At 42.3% G+C, this 22831-nt stretch overlaps 1 protein-coding gene across 1 annotated transcript in view; it reads left to right on the top strand.

Moving 5' to 3' along the window:
- LOC109849168 (alcohol dehydrogenase-like 6) overlaps positions 1–6148 on the top strand; it is a 12178-nt gene extending 6030 nt beyond the window's left edge. Inside the window, exons 3-10 of the mRNA XM_020418981.1 lie at positions 2823–2869; positions 2977–3299; positions 4141–4223; positions 4337–4412; positions 4523–4584; positions 5297–5392; positions 5480–5641; positions 5876–6148. Coding sequence (XP_020274570.1) covers positions 2823–2869; positions 2977–3299; positions 4141–4223; positions 4337–4412; positions 4523–4584; positions 5297–5392; positions 5480–5641; positions 5876–5992 — 966 coding nt within the window. The 3' untranslated portion in view covers positions 5993–6148. The remainder of the gene's footprint in view (positions 1–2822; positions 2870–2976; positions 3300–4140; positions 4224–4336; positions 4413–4522; positions 4585–5296; positions 5393–5479; positions 5642–5875) is intronic.

The raw sequence follows: 22831 nt of genomic DNA, 5'->3' as shown, positions 1-22831 counted from the left end.
GCCTGCCAAGCCCACGACGCCGACGAGGACTGCATGATTTCGTGCTCGCGCTGCCTGCCAGTTTCGTGCACGAGATTTGTTCTCGCGTGCCCGCGATTTGTCCCGCGAGAGCCCGCCTAAATCTCAGATTTGCCCCATGTTCTCTCCTATAAATAGAGAAGGGGTGGAGGAGTTTTTTGAGTGTGGGTTGTGTGGAGTTCTTTTGAGAGAAAAGAAAGAGTGAGTTGAGAGAGAACTTGTAATAGTTTGGTATTCTCCTCATAGTGAAAACCTCCTCCCATGGACATAGGCAAGTTTGTCGAACCACGTAAATATGTTGTCCCGTCCTTTACTGTGTGTTGCCATAGCTTGTAGGTTCCCTTGATATTTCAGTCTTAGAACTGATGAGAGGAAGAGTGTATATTTCACTTTGATGAAATATATCACTTTCGATTCTTGTTTCCTTTGAGAAATAAGAATTTCACTTTCTATTCTTGTTTTCTTTGAGAAACAAGAATATAGAAGTTGACTTGTGCTTTTGTGTCAACAAAAGCCAGGTCTATCTCTCAGGTGATATCGCTTCCGCGGCGTGAGGGCGTGACTCTGCGCCCAACAATTCCTATGCATACCATGACAACTTAGGGTTTCAGATAGCAAAACTTTGAAGATTAATTTTAAATCTAAAGAATGATATGTAACAGAGAACCAGGAATTAGGTGGGTTTCTGTTAGGTAGAGGATTGACTCCGAGATAACTTATTTTGCATTAAGATGTTACAATCAATGCAGACTTCACATTTGAATACATCAAACCTAACTAGAAATGTTATCAAGTTAGTTTGTAATTCACATGTTTACTACAGGGTTTTTCTGATCTAATAGCCTGTTTTTTGGGCAAGATAGTAAACTCTTCTTCTTTTCTACTTAAGATCTTATGCCTTACTAAAGTGATTCCATCTAGCGTCTTTGATTGTATGCCTTTATCTTCCCCTGTAATCAGCTAGGTGATGCACAATGACCTTGACCTTGACCTTGACCTCATTTCCATAACGCATCGGAGCACAAATAAAAACACATCATGTACAAAGGCTTTATCTCTAATACATGTGCTGTCCATATCTCAAAAACCTTATGCCAATCATATGCGTTTTGCTATTGAACATGTACAATATCCTAAGGTTCGAAACTTCAAATTGATGAAAAAATAAAAGGTTAAAGACTTGGATTCTTACAAATTGTGCAAAAGAACAGTGTGCTTGTGTATAGTTAAGGGACAGATACTACTTTTTAATCCTTCTATAAGCAAGAAAACATAAAACCACACAACTTCTCCTTGTCGAAAATCTACCTCCCTTGAGAACCCCTCTCCAACAGAAAATCTCAGGCCAACTCAAAACCGCTCCTCTAGGATGCCTCTACCTGCCCATAAAATTTGAAAGAAAAAAAACAACCCTGATAATTTGCTCGAATGGTAAATGTTCCTCTGCCATTTGCATATAAGGGCAATGTTCATCTCTTGAAGGTTTGTGATATCATTTTGATTACTAGCTATTCTTTCGTTATTTGACACCTGTCAAGTCAAGTCTTGGATTGCATTTCTATGGGAATTATGATTCTTAGTTTTGACTTCGTTCATATTTTTCTAAAGCGAAAAGCTCCTGTAAACTTCAGTGGACTAAGGTCTCTGTCCACCAACTTTTGTATCCTTTGGATTTGCTTTGAGATATGTGTTGACGTGTGATACACATCAAGGCAAGCATCTCAAAGGGAGCCTTCATGTGTATCACACAACACATCTGAAAGCAAATCTAATGGATAAAAAGTTGGCGGACAAAACCCTCAGTGGACTAAAGTTTACAGGAGTTGTCCTTTTTTCTAAATGGTTTTAGCTGGTTTGAAAAGTACTGGCTCATAAATTAGTATAACAGTTTAATGCATTACATTATAGGCAATTAAGGTGTGTCAGTGTGGAAACTATTTTCTTTGTTTTTATCTTTTGTCTTGTTTATAGTTTCTTTACTATCTTGTGCTGCTCTTCTGGAATAGGGAGTCTAGAGTCTAAATAAATTTTAACCATTCAACATTGTTATCAATGCGTGAATCGTGATGCACAATGTGGGGTGCAAAGTCCCCCTACGCGCACATGTGCAAAGCAAAATATGATGCATGGGCCCAAATGAAGCGAGGAGAACACCACACATAATTTTTCAAGATAGATAATCAAGCATGAAAGAATATGTTTATGAGTTTTAACATAAAAATATGTCAAAATAAATAATATCTACTGCCGATAAGTTCTTAATTCATAATGCTAACGCACACAACATTGTAGTAAAGTTCATAATTTTTGAAATCAAAAGTCAAATCAAGACTAATATTAAAGAAAAATCAAATAGTAAACGAGAACGATTAATGGTCCCCAGTCGAGCTAGTAAAATTGTCTCATGAATTTTCTTCTCTTTTTCGTATATGGATTGTCAAGTATAAAGACCCGATTGAAACATTAAGAACAAAAATATATTAGACTACATCTGGCATGTGCCCTATGTGAAGCATCTTCTCGTAGGGTGCTTTAAAGGCGTAAACAGGCGTTGCTGCATCAAATGTGGTGTGCTTTATCACCGCCCCGCATCTTGAGACACAATGAGGTGTGCACATTTGATGACAATGCAATTCAGTATTTTTTGTTGAAAGTCATATTCATGAATATCAACTTTTACTGCAAGGATATCAGTGAAAAGTGGATCACTCCCTTGTCGTCAGTATACTCTCTGATGCTAAGATGATGCTTTTGTTAGTTCCTCTACCAATCTCTAAATTCTCTCTCATGTTGTTTTCTTTCAGGCTCAACCTGCTCTATTTCCTCGCATTTTTGGCCATGAAGCATCGGGGTTCTCCTTTCCTCCCATCTACGCATACATACACACCTACACGAAAAAAATACATTTAGTATTCACTATTATTTAAGTACATTATGCGTTAAAACTTTTTTTGACAGGATTGTTGAGAGTGTGGGAGACGGGGTAACCGAATACGAAGTTGGAGATCACGTACTCACAGTATTTGTCGGTGAGTGCATGCACTGCAAGCATTGCGTATCTGGTAAGAGTAACATGTGCCAGAAATTGGGTCTTGAAAGGAAGGGTGTTATGCACACGGATCAGAAGACTCGGTTCTCAATCAAAGGAAGGCCTGTTTACCATTATTGTGCAGTTTCAAGCTTTAGCGAATATACGGTAGTTCACTCTGGGTGCGCAGTGAAAATCAGCCCAGCTTCTCCGATGGATAGGATCTGCCTTCTAAGTTGTGGTGTTGCTGCCGGTAAAGTTATTGTCATTCTTTTGTGCTATATTTAAGTTAGAGCTATATGTTTAGAGGTACCTGCATAAAATCCTTATGTTAAAGTTTATGTTTCACACGGATGAAATGAGAGAGAACCAATTGCTATGATTTGGCTCTATGTAACAGAGGCTACTAAATGCAGTAGTCAGGATAAATGATAATATTACAGTTGACGGCAAGGAGTACTAGAAGTGGGCCTAAGTGAACTTGATTGGAAGCAATCAAGAAGGCTATGATAATGGTTAGCTTATGTTAGGAGATGGCCCTCATCAAAATTGAATGGAAGAATAGGATTCACGTAATCAATGCCCAAAAAATAGGAGTAGAAGTTTTTTTTTCTTTTCTGTATCTTAATTGATGCTATTTGTTTCAGTCCTTATGAATTGCAAATGCACATGCAAATTCTTTACTCTAGGTGAACATACAGAGAAGTTCATGTTGGAAACCCTTGGCATTAGCGGGTTTTATGTGAAATAAAGCATGAAATAGCAAAACCAGGTCATGTATATTAAGTGAAGCACACATGTGACTAAATCCTTGACTATGAAGTAAGAGATCTTTAAAACAAAGAGCCTTAAACATGTGCTAATTCTACGATGCTACATGTGATTGAAGGCAAAATTGAATTAAATTGGGTCCATTGCAAAAATGCATAGTTTCTATATTTTGAAATATACGCATGGTTTTCTCTCTCATGATGCATTTTTTTAACCTTTTCCATCTTATCACTTGTACATTTTAATTTCTAGGCCTCTGGCAGATGCAATCATACTGCCTCAGATAAGACATTTAGCATTCTTTTCTCTTTTTATGTAATTAGGCATTGGTGCAGCTTGGAAAGTTGCTGATATATCCAAAGGATCAACTGTAGCTATTTTTGGTCTTGGAACTGTAGGCCTCTCAGTGAGTAACAAGAAACTTACTACAACCTTTTTTAATTATACATAACGCAAAAATTGATCGGATATTTTATCTTATTGGGTGTAATTGGCTCTTCAATTACTATAAATAATTAGGTTGCTCAAGCTGCCAAACTAAGAGGTGCATCACAAATAATTGGAGTAGATACAAATTCTGACAAATATGAGAAAGGTATGATATAGTTACACTCTTCTCAATCCAACAATATCACCTAGAGTGACCAACTGTATTTGATGGATATTTTTGATGTTGTTGATGTTGTTATTTTGTTGATTTTACAGCAAAGGCTTTTGGTGTAACAAAAGTAATAAATCCAGGTGACTGCGATGAACCCGTTCAACAGGTAACCTATCTTCTGCTAACCTTGATAGTCGGAAAACAAAGCTCACAAGAGGCACTTCACTTCATCAAAGCAGTGGGCGTGTTTTCAGATTGGTGTTATAGTACTCTTAGAAGCATGAGCAGTAAGAATAATTCTGCTGCGCATTGATTGCAAATTTGCAAATTGTATGATATATAGTTATAGACCCCTTAAATTGTATGTAAAGCATGCAAAATGGGGAAATTGAGCTAGTGGAATAACCCCGAACAACGTATATGCTAGCTTATTAGCATATATTGCTAAACTTCATTGTGCATGAACACGGCGAAGGGCAAATGAAGATAATGAGACAATAGGAGAATGTTGGGTGAGACATTTAAAATTTATTTGATTTATTTATCTTTTTATGTTAGCACTATGAATGCCAAAATTGAAATTCAGATGGGACCGGTAACTGTTATAGATATAGAGTCATAAGCTAAAACCTTGGATTAGGTATGAAATTGAAACTGGAAAAAAAAAGTATGTTGGATCTTGCTTGAGATGTAACAGTTGCTTCTTAGCACCTTAATACTGCCTTTTAACCGAGACGGTGTTAGTACATAGTGCTCTTCAGCTTATTTGCTTGATGTTCTTGTACCCCAAAGTCTGATATGTACAATAAATTAGTTATTGGAATGTGCTTAATTTTAGTATACAGGTAAGGATACTATTTTTTTTGTTGGAATTGCAGGTTATTAAGAGGCTGACTGATGGAGGGGCAGATTACTCCTTTGAATGTGTTGGTGATACTGGAGTTGTATCTAGTGCACTGCAATCATGCTGTGATGTAATCTACATCCTCTCTTCTAGGTTCAGTTCTTCTATATAGTAACTTTAATTAAGTTTATGATGGTTTCTTTCTCGATATCTTTAGGGTTGGGGATTGACTGTGACATTAGGTGTACCAAAAGTGAAGCCTGAAGTTTCAGCACATTATGCTTTGCTCCTCTCAGGAAGAACATTAAAGGGTTCTCTATTTGGAGGATGGAAGCCAAAGTCTGATCTTCCATCATTAGTTGATAAGTACTTGAATAAGGTAAAAAGTTATATTATATCAGCAAAACGCAATTTGGTTTTTACTTATGTAATGCAATGAGTTTAGGCATTTATTTTGTTGTTAGCTTGCCTTTTTCTTGCTAGTCTAAATATTATGTATAGTGGCGAATTTTATGATGTACACTGTTATAATTGATCTATATGCATTTATTACACATAATATTTGATTTTATGATTATCTCAAACAATTGCTAATGCAACATCACATATACAGGAAATACAAGTCGATGGTCTTGTTACACATGACTTGCCATTTAGCAGTATCAATGAAGCCTTCAATCTGATGAAAGACGGAAAGTGTTTGCGATGTGTGATTCATATTAACAAATGAATTTTTGTATTATTGAAATTTTAGCCGCTTTGGCATTTCATGTATTTTTAGACCTTTTCTCTATTTGCATTGGTAACCAATATTTATTAGTATATGGGGAGTAAGGGAAGCTATTAGCTTCAATATGTCAAATAAAAGTCACCTGTTTTGAGTTTACCAGTTTTGGCTTTCATGGACAAAAGGAGGCTCGTTTGGCAATATGGAAAATAAATTAGTTTATATTGGGTTTTCTCTATTCGAAAGTACACTCCAAATCTTCATATTTATCAATATGCAATTTTATTTAAACCCAACTGCCTAATTATGGGTGGTGGATAAAGAAATCAGTTTGCTAACTTCCACCAAAATCAAGGCCATCGCTATTCTTCATTAATTAGCTTATAATAGAAAGGTATACAATATATGACTGGTTCTTTTCGTTGGACTTGTTGGTTTTGTGAAGGCCATGCAGTCATAAAGAAGGGAGTTTGTACATGCATCCATGTTATTTGCAAAAAACGAGGAAATGTTTTAGTCTGCTGATTTTAGTATAAGTCTATATATTCAGTTATAATTTAATTTTTTTTCTGAAAATGCAAGGTAGGACTTTGATCTTTGGTTTAATTATTTGATTAAATAAATTCGATTTGGAAACCCCAATTTATAGCAAATAAATATTTTTTAGCATGAGTAGGTGAAAAAAGTTGTGCTCCTCTACGGTACTGGTTGGTGTCACTAAAACAGATACGTATTCAGATAATAACAATTCAATTCATCAACAAATTAAGATACTAAGATATGCGTTATGCTAACAGCATACGAGCCAGTATCATTGAAGGATACATCACCCACCATTCTCTCTTTTAGTATTTGGATTAGCGCTCTTTCTAAGATCTTTCAAAAGGATGGATATGTGAGCTATTGAAGGGAGGCCTCCATTACATTTTACTCCGGCAATTCACTATTTTGGTTGATGCATCTTCCTTCGCATTTGTATATTAGTAATTATACCAAAGCTTAGGGCTCGTTCATCTTCAATTTGATTTGATGACCAATAATATTTTATCATTTTTTTTTTCCACCAATGAAATTAAGTTAACGAGTTTAACTAAGAAATAAAAGCAAGTGTGAGATTAGTCTCACACGAACTGAGAAAATACTTGGGTACATGTTCAAACGAGATTTGACTAACATTTACATTTTTTTGAAGTAAAAATGGGTCAACATGCCCTATTAACTAACATTTAAAATAGGTTGTGTATCCTATAGGGTTCAGTTTGTTGGTCCACCTCACGTGGGCCAGCAAACAAGAGGGTGGAGGTCACGTTAGCCAGCTACCAAAAGAAAGCAAAGAAGAAAAATTGGCAAAGAAGATGTCGGCTGCCGAAGGCAAAGAATTTTTCTTCACGTGTGGGACCCACGCTTGACAAAAATGGAAAGGTATTAAAGGATCAGTGTAACTCACAACGAAATTTGAGGAGAGAGAGGAGGTTGATCTCCTCTATAAATTGAAGATCCCTCATTCAGTTTCAGCATCGAAAACCAAGGAGAAACAAAGTGTGAGATCCTCAGAAACATAGAGAGTTTTTTCTGAGAAGAAAAATTAAGAGCCAATTTGTGAAGTTTTATCCACAAATTGAAGTTGTGTTGTTATTGTATTTGTGTGAGAGATCCACCTAAGGGTGAAGTGTGTAATCCCATTATTGTTATAGTGGAAGTTTTAAGTGGCCTACGGGTCCCGTGGTTTTTACCTCATTTTGGAGGGTTTTCCACGCTAAAAATCCCTAGTGTTATTTTGTCTCATTTAGTTGAGAAATTATCCTGGGATTGTGGAATTTATCTTACAACATTTCTCAATTTTTCCCAACACAGTTCTGAATTCCAGTATTATGTATTCTTCATGTAAATCAGGCTTCACAAACAACAGTTTACTTAACATCATAATAGTTGAGAATGATAGTTAAAATTTTTGTTTGCATAAACCAACTGTAATATTTTCTATTGAATTTTTTTTGGTAAGTAACTAATTTTATTGCCAAAATTTGCAATAAGCAATTACAATGTAAATACTCAAAGTACGAAACCTCACAACTCAAGGAACATACACCAAGACTAAACAAAACAAAACTCTCTCTAATAAGATATCACATAACATCTAAAGTATCAAAACTCTTTTAACTACTAACTGGCCAAACACAAAAAACCTCCTCAGCTCTTTGCACAAAATGTAGGATATACGCACATTGCTTTGCACCATTCCCTGTTAAGCTTTGTATCTTTCATCTTTGTTATTTTGCTGCATTGAATTTTCAGCTCAAATATGATTTGCTTAACACACTCCTTCACAGTTCATCTTTGTTATTTTGCTGCATTGAATTTTCAGCTCAAATATGATTTGCTTAACACACTCCTTCACAGTGCTGTTTATGCCCTCGAACACCACATTATTTCTAGCAATCCATATATGATAGATAGATGCTGCTCGAGCTGCTCTTCGATGCAGTTATTTGAAGAGTTTTCCCTGCACATATTCTGCAAAAGTATCATCACTTCCTGCCACTTTATAGGAACATGTTGGACTTGTACATAAGCCATGACATGTATCCAAATCTAAGACCTAAAATTACATTAAAAAATAAGTGCTTTTTATACTCATTGTGTAAAGAACACATATGACATAGATCATCAGTAATAACCCCAATTTACATCAGCTTTAACTTGGTAGGTAATCTATCAAGGCAAGTCACCCAAGCAATAAAAGAATGTTCAGGAAGAACAAACCTGCTCCAGACCAGTTTAGACCATGGCTTTCTCTCCCCTGCTGCAGTTAATATATTGTAGGTATAAGAGGTTCTAAAACGAGGCTTACCACCTCTCCACTTAATCACCCCACCAGAGCATTCAATCGATCGTAAAGTCACTTCCCTAAGCTTCAAGATTTTCCTAAAACACAAAGAGTAATGAGCTTTGCTAGCCAGGGACCAAAAACTGTCATTCTTCAAATAATAACTATGTATCCACTTTACCCACAAGGAATCGGTTTTCAAAACTATAGCTCATATATGTTTCAACATTAAAGCTTTGTTAACAATCTGCATATTGTGAAGTCCAACCCCACCTTGACTTTTTGGAGTGCATACTTTCTCCCATGCAACTTTAGCCTTTTTATGCTTATTCAAATCCCCTGACCATAGGTAGTCTCTGCATATTTTTCCCACCATTTTGACAACTTTCTTTGGTAATAAGAAAATACCTCCCCAATAAGTACTCATACTATAGAGGACGTACTTAATCAATTGGTATCTCCATGCAAATGATAGCAATCTTGATGTCCAACAAGTGATTCTTTTTGTTAACTTCTCAATTAAAACTCACACAATCATTTACTGATAAGGATCTTGAAGATAAGGGGATTCCTAAACACCTGGCAGGTAAGTTACCTTTGTTGTGCGCGGCGGAAGCTTTCTAGGGCAACACGAACAATAACTTGAACTAAACCACAAACAATATGCAAACCACAATCACAGCAAGAACAAAGAATTTACGTGGTTCGGCAAGTTGCCTACGTCCACCGGGCAAGGAGGGGTGAGTTCTTCCACTAGAAATCAAGAGAATACAAATAGGGTTACAAATCTCTCAGACCAAACCCTAAAACAAAGCTCTAGATCTCTCAAAGCTCTCTCACAACTTGATGCAATGATTCTCTCTCTTTGGCTGCTCAAATTCGTTCAACCTCTACCCTAAACAAACAGGTTTAGGTATATATAGAACTTACAAAACGAACCGGGTTGAAAACCAGAAAAAACTGATATCCGCTTCGTCGGTCGACCGGACCGGTCGACCGCGATCAATTCCGGTCGACCGGCCCGGTCGACCGATCACCATCCAGCAGTGATCAAACCGGCTGCATCTAAAGACTGCCTACGTATCCTCTTGCCCAAGGAATCAAGCCGAACGTAGTTCATATTAATGGCCTCCAAAGGCCTCAGCACTGAAGGATGTTCAAAAGCTTCAAACAATGACCAAATTTCACTCCTGAAACAACTTTGGTCAACATATCTGCAGGGTTGTCATTTGTGTGGACCTTCTCCAATATGACATCTCCATCATCCAAGACGTCCCGTACAAAGTGGAATCTGACGTCGATGTGCTTCGTGCGCGCATGATAAACCTGGTTCTTCGCCAAATAGATAGCCGACATACTATCACAATATATCCGAATAGTCTCCTGTGCAATCCCCAAGTCCTCCAATAATCCACGCAACCATAAAGCCTCCTTAATAGCTTCAGTAACTGCCATATACTCTGCCTCTGTAGTAGAGAGAGCCACTGTGGACTGAAGCGTGCAACGCCAACATACAGGTGCACCTGCCAATGTAAAAGCATAACCTGACGTAGACCGGCGTTTGTCAAGATCTCCAGCATAATCTGAATCCACATAACCAATACAAGCCTGCCCGTCCTTCTCATCCTTCTGAAACACTAAACCAACATCCACGGTGCCTCGAACATACCGTAGAATCCACTTCACGGCCTCCCAGTGACCCTTCCCGGGGTCATGCATGTATCTCGATACCATGCTCACGGCCTGTGACAAATCTGGCCTCGTACACACCATCGCATACATCAAGCTACCTACTGCACTAGCATATGGGACCTTCGACATATAATCTCTGTCCTCAACTGAAACAGGTGACATCAACGCTGAAAGCTTGAAGTGGGGAGCCAATGGTGTGCTAACTGCTTTTGCATTGCCATCAAAGCTGAATTTCTTCAACATCTTCTGCAAGTAGCTCTTCTGTGTAAGCTTCAATTTCCCCTTCACCCTGTCTCGCTCGATCTCCATACCCAATATCTTCTTTGCCTCTCCAAGATCCTTCATCTCAAACTCGGATGATAACTCCTCTTTCAGCTTTCGAATAGCCGAAGAATTCCTGGAAGCAATAAGCATATCATCAACATATAAAAGCAAATATATGAGCTCACCATCCTGTAGCTTGTGCATATAAACACATGGGTCATATGGGCTCCTTGTGTACCCTCGGCCAATCATAAAGCCGTCGAATCTCTTATACCACTGTCTTGGTGACTGCTTCAAACCATAAAGAGACTTCTTCAGCTTACAAACCAAATTTTCCTTTCCTGCAGCTTTGAAACCCTGTGGTTGTGTCATGTAGATCTCCTCATCTAAATCACCGTGTAGAAAGGCTGTCTTCACATCCATCTGGACCAAATCCAAATCCAACTGTGCCACCAACGCCAATAAAATCCGAATCGACGAATGCTTCACAACGGGTGAAAATACCTCGTTGTAATCAATGCCCTCAAGCTGTGCATATCCCTTGGCAACTAATCTGGCTTTGAACCGAATGTCCCCAATAGAAGATCCCTCCTTCTTCGCATATACCCACTTGCAACCAATAGCTTTCTTACCCTTAGGTAGATGTGCAAGTGTCCAAGTGTCGTTCTTCTGAAGAGACCGCATCTCCTCCTCCATAGCTTCCCTCCACCTGATCGAATCGGGGCTAGACTCTGCCTCCCTGAATGTGGCTGGAACCATATCATCAACGACCTCCACTGATAATGCATATGCGACCATGACATCATTATACCTAGCTGGCCGACGAATCTCTCTCCTCGGTCTATCTGCTGCAATGGTCCTCTGAACATGACCCTGTTCCTGAGTCCCATGATCTACTGTATCCTGTATCTGCCCATCTGTCATCTCATCTCCTCCCAGTGTCACCTCTGTAGGAGCCTCAATGGATACAGTGTTCTCTGGAGTGGGTGGAGTCACATCATCCTCCACCTGCTGCGATATCTCTCCTGTCTGGTCTCCCTCCACCTGCTGAGGGGTTCGAGGCCTCATCATGTACGCCTCGTCAAATGTGACATCTCTGCTAATAACTATCTTCTTGTCCTGTGGATCCCATAACTTGAAGCCTTTGACTCCATCTCTAAATCCCACAAAGACTGCTTTCCTCGCTCTCGGATTTAATTTACCATCACTGACATGATAATAAGCTGGACACCCGAATATCCGAAGCGACTCATAGTCACTAGCCACCGAACCAAACCAACGCTCCAAAGGAGTCTTCCCGTCTATCGCAGTGCACGGCAACCTGTTCACAAGATGGCTCGCATAAACCAACGCCTCGGCCCAAAAAGATCTAGGCAATCCACTCTGCGTCATCATACACCGCACCTTCTCCAGCAAGGTACGGTTCAATCTCTCAGCCACCCCGTTCTGTTGCGGTGTCTCTCGAACTGTGAAGTGTCTTCTAATGCCGTGATCCCGGCAAAACTGCAGAAACGGATCACTCTTGTACTCTCCACCGTTATCTGAACGTAGAGTCTTCACCTTTCTACCTGTCTGCAGCTCCACTTTCTTTTTCCACTCCACAAAAATATCCAGGACCTGATGTTTATGCTTCATCGGGTATACCCAATTCCTCCTGGAATAATCATCAATGAAAGTGACAAAATAGTTGGCCCCACCAAGAGATGTGTTCTTGGAAGGACCCCAAACGTCCGTGTGAATATAATCCAATGTACCTTGGGTGTTATGAACAGCGGTGCCGAACTTCACTCTAGTCTTCTTCCCAAGTACACAATGCTCACACAATTCCATCTTGCAGGTCTTAGCACCTTTCAATAGCCCCTGTTTAGCCAATGACTGTAGGGACTTATCTCCTGTGTGTCCAAGTCTCATGTGCCATAAGGTGGTAGTGTCCTCCTCTGTAGTGATAGAAGCTGCCAGACCCCCTGTAACTGTCTTGCCCTTCAAGTAGTATAGGTAGTTTTCCCTGACACCTCGCATCACCACCATAGAACCCTTCGTGACCTTCACTGTAGCATCCTCTAAGATCACTCGATATCCTGCTGCCTCCAAAGTCCCAAGAGAAATGATGTTCTTCGTCAACTGCGGCACGAACCTCACTTCCTTCAATTCCCTCACTACACCATCATGCATCCTGATCCGGACTGAACCAATACCACCAATAGGGCATACGTGATCATTACCCATAAGCACGACATCCCCTCTTTCCAGCTCCTCAAAGCTAGAAAACCACTCCCTCTTAGGGCAGATGTGATATGTAGCTCCCGAATCCATCATCCACTCCGTGGAATCCGCATAGCAAACCGACGGTAAAGCAGGGCATGAATAGCCTGAAGAATCTGAATCTGAATGCTCACCAATAGCTTTTGCAACATTCACTTCTGAAGCTTGTGCAGCTTTCCCCTTATTCTTTCCGGCTTTTTCTTTCCACTTTGGGCAGTCAATCTTCCAATGTCCTTCTTCTTTACAATACCGACATTGATTTCTACCAACACTCTTATAGGCACTCCTATTCTTTGACTTTGAGCGGTTGAACTGACGACGGTTTGGATCTCGGCCTCGAACTGCTAAAGCATCTCCCGATGCCTTCTCGGAGGATTCACCATCACTCTTCCTCAACTCATAGTTCACCAAAGCTGAGGTCACCTCCTTGTAGCTAACTGTAGTTCTTCCATTGATCATAGTGAGAACGAACGTACCATAATCATCTTCGGGCAACGAACACAGAAGTAGCATCGCCTTGTCTTCATCCTCAACTATAATATCAACATTGGCCATATCTGAAAGTAGCTTAGTGAAATTGTTGACATGCTCCCTGATGGAAACCCCTCTCTTCATCTTGAACTGGTAAAATCTCTTCTTCAAGTGAAGCCGATTCTCAATGCTCTTCGTAAGATATTTCTCATTGAGTGTTTCCCACATCTTCTTCGCCGACGTCTCGTTAATAACATCATAAATTAGATCCGGCGTCAAGCATGACCTAATAACACCACAAGCTCTATTGTTCATCTTTCTCCAAACCTTATCCTCCAACTCAGCGGGTTTCTCTTTTAACTCAAGAGTCTCCTCCAAATTCTGTGCATCCAAAGCATCCATCACCTGACACCTCCACAATCCAAAATTGATCTTGCCATCGAACTTCGGAACATCAATCTGTGCGATTCGTCGATCTCGTCGCCTCGTTGGTTCGTCGGTTTGTGCCGAGCTATGCTAGGGGACCTATAAGCAATTTTATATGCCTACAGATACCCCCTCCAAAGTATTTCAGTCTCGTTTGTCCGTGTTTCGGTTGATCTGAGACTCTGATTTGATGATCTGATTTGGCAGTAAGTCCGCTTTTGAGTTCGAGTCCGAAATTGATCTTGATTCGATCGTGATTCGTCCGAGTCCGCTCTCGGTTGGATGACTCGTTGATTCCTCAACTCATTAGCTTCCGCAAAAAAAAAAAAAAAAAACCACTTGACTCTTTGTGTCATTTTCACATAGCCCAGATACAGTAGAGAAATGCATAAACTTGCTAAATATTATAGAAACAGATTCTTCATCTCCTCCTCAAAAAAGCATAAGGTCATCTGCCAAGCATATGTGTGAAAAATGCAGAAACTTACATTTGGGATGATATTTAAACCCTTGTGCATCTTTTAGTCCAGCTAGGCATCTACTCAGATATTCCATAGCTATCACAAAGAGAAAAGGAGACATTGGATCACCCTGTCTGAGACCTCTAGCATTATTGAACAAGGGAGACATCTGATCACTTACTTATATAGTGTAGGATACAGTTTGGACACACTCCATTATCCATCTCCTGAACTTATGAGGAAAGCCAAATCCTTGAATAACATCATTAAGAAATCTCCAATTGAGAGAATCATAAGCTTTCCTTAAATCAACTTTAAGCATACATCTTGGACTGATATTCTTTCTACCATACATGTGTAACAACTCTCGAGCCATCAAAATATTATGTGCAATGCTTCTATCTTTTACAAAAGCTCCTTGACTTTCACTAATGATATTTGGCATCACCATCTTAAGCCTATTAGTAATGACGTTTGATATGCACTTGTATAAGACATTACATCATGCTATAGGCCTAACAGTCTGAAGTAAAATTTGAGCAAGAAGATTTAGGTACCAGAGTAATAGCAGTTACATTGAGTGACCTGAGCATGTTACCTGATTGAAAAAACTCCCCAACTGCTTTAATAATATCATCCCCCCATAATATGCCAGCACTTTTTATAAAATTGAGCTGTGAATCCATCTGGGCCTAGGCTTTTGTAATCTTGTATTTGAAATATAGCAGACTTAATCTCAATAGAAGTGATAGGCTTGCAAAGATTAACACAATCTTCCTCTGAAATGAAAGCCCCTATAGAGAAATCTGAGAATCCATAGCTACAGTAGAAGATGATGACCCCAACAAACTTTCATAATATGACATAATTTCAGCTTGAATAGATTCCTGAGAGCTTAGTCTTTGCCCTTGATCATTATGGAGAACATGGATACTATTCATAGCTTTCCTTTGCCTGATAGTAGCATGGGAAAAAATGTGTTAGAATCACCTAGCTTAATCCAATTAACTCTGGCCTTCTGATGTAAAAAAACAAGTTTCATTCCTCAGTAAAGTTGAAAGCACTTGTAACTCTTTACATTCCTGAATCTTTAATGCATTATTTGTAGGGAATTGGAAAACGTGAGCTTGAGTAGCAAGTAAGTTTATTCTGTCCTGATGAACTCTAGAACTAATTCCCCTGAACTGTGATTTATTAAATTCTTTAAGATTGTACTTCACTGCCTTTAGCTTATCGACAACCTTAAACATGAATGAGCCTGAGACATTCTTTGACCTGCTCTGTAACACAACCTCTTCAAAAGATGGATGAGTGCACCAGTATCCAAAAAACTTGAAAGGAGCTTTAACAGTAGTAGGAGTATGAAAAGATATTAATGAAGGACAGTGATCAGATACACCTGGTGCAAGAAATTCAGCATCAGTAGCACTAAAACTAACTAACCAATGAGAATTAATCAACTAAAACTAACTAACCAATGAGAATTAATCAATACTTTGTCCAACATTCTATACACATGATGATTACTCCATGTGTGAAAAATCCTCTAAACTTCATATTTGAAAGTCCTGCATCCCTCATAAGATTTTGAAGTTCAGTAATTTTCTCCTCTATGAACAAGCCTCCCATGAATTCTCTCTTCCACTCTTAACAGACAGTTAAAATCTCCAAGAGCCACATAAGGCTGAGAAAGAGATATTGAAATATTGATAATATCCTCCCAAATCTCCCTTCTCTGATGCTCAGTATTGAAACCATACAGGAAAGTAACAAAGAATTCACATGTCTCATTCCCAGACTTGACCAAACAATGAACAAGCTGTGATGTTTTATGAATAACTTGTAGAGTAATATGATTTGAATCCCATAAGGCTAATATTCTACCATGAGAATCCAAGTCAAAATTGTGAGTGAAGTCCTATCCAGGTGCACATTTTCCAGCTACATTATTAACAATAGAGCTGGACACTTTTGTTTCTACTAGACTCAGTAAGCAAATATTGTTACTCCTAATAAAGTTCTTAACCTCTTGTTGTTTGCTAGGGTGGTTAAGTCCCCTAATATTCCAGCAAGAGAAGTTTTTCATCCAGGTTTATGAGGAATAGATCTATTACTCCTTAACACTTTCCCTGAAACATTATTACCCCCATTCTTTTTATTTGACTTAGAAGAAAGATCAACAATGAAATCCACTCCTCTTTTATCATGTATTTGGAGAGTTTGGAAACCATTTGTAGTGGCAATATTAGGGGAAGGGGCTACCACCTCCTTGTTCTTGGCCTTAGTTGAAACTTGTTTCCAATTACTCTGTAGGGGAGGGAAATTCTCTTGTTCGAGCACAACATCAAATCCAACAAGATTTTTACTAGTCACATTAGAAGTAGTTGTAGAAATACTAGAACTAGTAGTAGGATTTACAGGTTGAAGCACACTAGTATCTTCAGCATTAGGAATAACAGTGGTTGTATTTTTTCCCCCACCCAAACTATCTTAACCTTATTCCTTATACATTTCTCCTGCTTATGTCCAAAAGATTTGCACAAATCACATTTAGGTGGTATCCATTCATACTAAGCTCTTTGAGAGAATTCTTTTCCATCGGGTCCTTTGATTTTCAAAACCGTAGGTAAATCAAACTCTGCTTGCACTTCAGTATAATCTCTAGCAAAAGAAATTCTACCTCTTTTAGCTGTAATGCCATCAGTACATATTGGCTTACCTATAGAGCTGACAATTTTACTAAGGGCTTTCTCATTCCATAAATGTAGCTTTAAATTAGGGAATGCAACCCAGATTGGGAGAGTAGACTGTAGGTGTAAATTTTGATCTCCCAAAAACAGGGGAACTTCGTTTGTATTAATAAGAATAGCTTATTACAAACTAATGAATCGAAATTACAACAGAAACAGAGGGAATGCCCTCCTTATTTAATGTGGGGACTTTCGATAACTACAGGATGCTTCGCTCGATTCTCGTGCTGAGTCTGCTTCCCTTGGACGGTTCGACCGAGATTGCCGGAGAGCTTCAGTACACAGTAGGAGCTCAGGTTGATGGAGTTCGGATCTCCGAGTTTGGCGGTGATCAGGGCACGGAACTGAGAGGGGATGCTACAGTGCGAAGGTTATGCAAAGAGCTTGCAGTCGACCCGATTGGGAGTCGAGAGCTAGTGGTTCAGTTAGCTGATTCAACTATGAACGAATCGCTGAGCGGCTGAAAATAGCTGAAACTCTTCTTTTTTGGCTGGAAGAAGTTCTGAACCCCTTCTTCGTGGCTGGAAGAAGTTCTTAAATGGTGGAGAGACCCCGTGGTTACTCCTTGAATCATGGGATATGACCATATACTGTTGAGAGATGTTTTGCCACCTCTCTGTACCATCAACGGTCATTCGATGGGTCGTGCTTCATGCCATGTCACGTAGGAGTGGGAAGGCCCATCCTCGTATGTGAGACAGCGGTTGCCCACTACACGAGTGGATTTGGCCAGCTTACTGTGTGCCGACGGATTCAGCTCTCGACTCGGACGGGAGAGGTGAGCTGCATTTATGAATGTTCAGGTTGATCTGGCACCTGTCCGATCACTTGTACTGTGAGCGATCACTCGACGGGCCTGGAGTACTGTGCCTTCTCCCTTCAGGTCAAGGGAGGTGGGAAAGTGGGTGCCCAGTACTCGAGTGGGTTTGGACAGCTTGCCGAATGCTGGCGGATCCATCTCTTGACTCGGACGGGAGAGGTGAGCTGTATTTATGAATGTTCAGGTTGATCTGGCACCTGTTCGATCACTCGTACTATGAGTGGCCACTCGACGGGCCTGGAGTACTGTGCCTTCTCCTTTCAGGTCAAGAGGGGTGGGAAAGCCCGCCCTGGCACGTGGGGTAGCGGATACCTAGCTATACTGGCGACTTTGAGGTTTGCAAGCGGATTCGACTTTAGACTCGGTCAGGCGAGTTGTAAAAAGGAGAATTTCCGTTATTTAGTCGATCTTGACTCGTGCGGGCGAGTCGATCATCCAGGCGAATCTGGGACACGAGTGCGTTTGACGACCGCACGACTTGGGCCCGTGTTGGCGAATTGTGTTGGCGATTTGTCCTTGCAGGCGAATTTCTCGCAAGTTTACAGATGTATTTTTTTACCGTCTACAAGACCCCCTTCAAAGTTTTCAGACCTAAACCGGCTTGCGTGTGGTCTGGAATACTTTGAATAAGGAAGTTCCTGGCGAAATAAGTGCATTTGGATTCCTTTAGGATTTTTAGCAAACCTTCAGCTATCAACGGGTTTGATTTGCCTTTACCGATTACCGTTCGAATCGGGCTAGCCATACTATTCCCCTCAGTATGATGAGTTATCGAGTAGTTTCTCTTAGGCTTAATGCTAAGATTTCTACTCTAAACCTTAGCCGCCTGAGGTGTGGGCTTAAATGAGGTCATCTCGTTGGCGGTTCAAGGCTTGGGACAAGTCGTGTTATTTGTCGTTTGTCTCCAAAGGCAAATGAGCCGTTCAGGCGAGGTTAGGCTTTGGGGGCGAAATTCTGCTCGACTTGCGGATTTGGGTCGAGTTTTCGTAGGTGGGACCTTTCCTTTGGGCGTAACTAGATTCAGAGTGAGTGAGCCACGTGTTCGCCGGTGGGCTTCGTGCTTTCCAGCTAAGGAGGCGTGGTTCCGTCATGTCGCGCTCATTGTGATTCGACAATGTGACATCAGCTTCGTGCGTCTCGTTCAAATCATGGCCGTGATCTTCAAATCCAACCGTCGGATATAGCCGTCGATTTCGGCTTGGGTTCCGGGTTTCGACCGGCCTGTTTCCCGTTTCGGTGGTTCCTTCGAAACGTTGGGGGCCATCTGGGCCGTTCATTTCGATCGTGGTCACGTCTCTCGTCCGCTAGTGTTTTGCCTTTTGAGGGCGATCGTGGCCACGTAAGCAACTCCGCCTTTAAATAGGCTGTTCCCTTCCTTTGAGGGTCACCGTGCTCAGGAATCTTGACAAATTTCTAAAGAGAGAGAGTTCTCGCTTTATCCCCCAATGGCGCTAAAATCTAAGAAGTGTGTTACGAAGGAAGGAGGTCCTGGATGCTATTCTGACCGCCTCGCCGCCGGTGTGCCCGCCAGCGTGCCTGAGACGCACTCGGGTAAGTCAAGGGGTTCGTCTATCGCTTGTCCTCCCTGGATTCAGTCATCCTTTGGCAGCTCCTCCGATTTGGGGCAAAGTCAGCCTTTTTTAGGCGTATTTTACATTTATTCGTAGAGGACGATCCCTATCTCTACAGGCAAAATTAACCTTTATTGGGTGAAAGTGAACTCGTTTTTGATAGGCGAGTTTGACTTTTTCTCTGGTAAAGGGGAGTATCGTTTAGACAAGCAGATCTCGTTCTGGTTAAGCGGATTTCACTTTTTGATAGGTGAATTTACCCGTCTTGTCTGGATAGGCGGATTTACCCTTAGGGTGGATTCTACCCTGATTCTTTTGTTCTTTCTTGCAGTGATCTTTTCTGACGAAGCTCTCCCAAAGGACGTGGCCATCGGTCTCGCCGGAGGTATAGGCTATACGGCGTCTCCCCGATTTCCTTCCTTGGATCCGGTGCCTGTGTTCTCCGCTGATAAGCCGGATGGCTTGATAAAGAGAATCACTGATGGGCACCATCTAACGCTACGCGAGTTGACCATCGACGCGGTGTTGACAGATAAAGCCAGGACGGAGTTACAAAAGCCCCAGTTCTTGTTCGGTGATGCTACGGCTGATCCTTCCGCCCTATTGATCAAGGAGAGCAGGTGGTTTCGCATGGTGGATGGGGTCCACTATTATCTTCCCAGCATGCCGAGAGGGTTTTCGATTGTCGAGTTGCGCTCTTTCGCGGTCCCCAGAGTGATGAACTGGGATTTGACCCCTACTCAGGACGGGGTTACTTGCGGTGTCTTTACAGGCTCCACGGCTGGGTACGGGGTGGAGAGTTCTTGCAAATGTGTGACAGGCCTACGCCCTGGTCTACCATTCAATGAGCTGCCCACAGGGGAGACGACGGCGGTTGCGGAGACTTTCCGTCATCGCTTTTTCCAAGCCGGTGGGAGATTTCCCCCAAAGGACTTCCGAGCCCCGGGGTGGGTCTACTCCGCACGCTGGGAGACTTCCTATATGAGGAGTACATTTCAGGCCAAGATGAGATCGACCAGCTTTCAGACTGTTCCCCCTTGGTGGTTGAGACTCTATGGGAGTTATTCTGTCATTACCATATTTGCCTCAACACTTTAGAGGCGGTGGACCACAAAGGGAAGAAGAAGAGGGCTCTGGGGATCAGCCACAAGAACTGGGCTGATTACTTATTCCCGAAGAATGATGTCAAAGGGAAGCCTGCTCTTCCGCTGGGCGAATATGACCAGTCCGAAGTGGAGAGGAGGACAGTCGAGGGGGGGAGCTACCGTGACCCTTGAGCATGACGAGGGCGGATTCAAATTCGGCACGGTCTTCCATTCGTTTCACCACCAAGCCAAGTCCCCTATATCCGGGAAGGCTCTGCTCACGGGGTACCTCATGTTGTGGTTAAAGAGGTGCGTGGTCTCCACTCATTCGTTTGAGGTGCTTTCGGTGGAGGTTGTGTATCCCGCGGTTCGTTTGGCCCATGGAAGGTCCTACGCATTGGTGTCGGCTATGGTGGCATGTATCCATCGGGGACTCCGTACACTGACGGCCTAATTCTACCGCGTATCGACCATCGACGAGGGGGAAGGAGAGGTCATCAGGACCCCCCAACCCTAGGGTGGGGCTGCCGTATACTTATCTGATGACGTGGTTCGTATACCACTGCGAGTGCTTGATGAGCGCCCCAGCGACTCTTCAAGGAGACAAGTTCGTTCCATTCGTTCAGCGCCTAGAAAAGTGCTCCTGGAAGTGTAAGGACATCCCCGATGCGCGGAAGACGCTCTCCCACTTTGGCTACTATAACTTTCGCCGGTTCTTCCCCTACTTCAGCGGAGGGGGGGGGGTATGTGGAGTCTCTTAGGGACATATCGATGGTGGATCATCACACCGTCCTTTCCCGCGGTGCTTTTCAATGGTTGGTGAATATTCGATCGGGATATCATATCCTGCGGATAGGCTCTGTGTGCTACCTTGAACCATACATCCCTTGCAGGTTTGTCCGCTAGTTTGGGTACGACCAACTGTACGTGGGAAACATCAATCCCTACCTGCACTTCGAAGGCGGACTGGTGGATGGAGCCCGAGGGTGGTTCTGGACTCATGCTGGTGGTACCCAGGCCCATTTTGAGCTACCCGCGAAGGATCATGATTTTCACCATACGCTCCTGTACTGCCGGTGGTATCGGGGTGCCAGCGACAATCCCGAGGGCTTTCGGTTCTAGAGTTCCTGTTTGGTGGAACACAGGCGTCCTCCCAAAGGATCTCTCCGTACTTCGAGGCGGAGGGGCCGTCAAACTACTAAGGAGTGGTTTTCAAAAGATCCAGTTGAAGATATCGAGGGCTTCAACATGGGTCTAGACGAATCCGAGGCACCCGAGGCACGAGCTCCCTCCCCTAGTCTCCCGTCGGGTTCCCCCGGTAAGCAAAAAAAGTCTGACGAGTTAATCCGGGCGGGCGAGCGTCTGGACAGGCCCAGGGCATGATAGCTGGACGAATGGGGATGCCTCTCCTATCTTCGAGTAGCTCACTTCTCTCTAAACGACAACGGTAGGCAGCGGTCGAAGGCTCCAGTGCGAAAGCGGCCAAGAAGGCCCGTCGTGAAGAGACGGTTGATGCCGCCAGAGCGGCGGAGGGTCAGGATGACGCTGCACAGGTGATTATTCCTGGAGTGACTGCCTCTGGGGCTTGAGCTACTTTGTCCGCTCCTTCTTCCGTATCGGGGATAACTCCGACGACCTCGAAGGACGCTCTCCCACCGTCTGGTGTAGGGCCACAGGCGGGGGTTTCAACGACTCCTACGTCCGCATCAGGAGGTAATCCTTTAGTGCGGCACTCTTGGGTACAAAGTCGAATCTGCACCCCCTGATGTTTGTGCCAAATTTGTGCAGGTGCAGCTGAGAGAGTGATCTCCATTCCTTCTGACGAAGAGGGGAGGACTGAAGACATGGAAGAGCTTAGTGGTTCAGGTAAGCGTAGGCTTTAGCGTTGTTGATCCCTCTGTGCCGAAGGGGCATTTGTTAATCTTCTCCTTGCATTCACAGTTGGCCCTTTCCATGAAGCTACTGGCAAAGAGGATCCTCCCTCTTGGGAGGGCCATTCGGCCGGAGAGATGGGTGAATCAGAGGCGGATGATGACGTCTCGATTCATGAGGCGCTATCGAGCGAGGAAGAGGCGTCGGCTCCTGAAGACGTGTCCGGCCAACAAGGGGGAGTCCCCGCTCTTGAGGAAGCGTTGGTTGAGGGTGGACCCCCGGTGCGGGAGTCTCCGATCCGAGGGGATACGTCCGCTGCTCCTACGTCTATGGTGGTTGTC

Source organism: Asparagus officinalis, chromosome 7 (genome assembly GCF_001876935.1).
Source record: "Asparagus officinalis chromosome 7, Aspof.V1, whole genome shotgun sequence".
NCBI lineage: Eukaryota > Viridiplantae > Streptophyta > Magnoliopsida > Asparagales > Asparagaceae > Asparagus > Asparagus officinalis.
The sequence above is the reverse complement of the archived record's forward strand: the minus strand, read 5'-3'. Positions and strand labels throughout refer to the sequence as shown.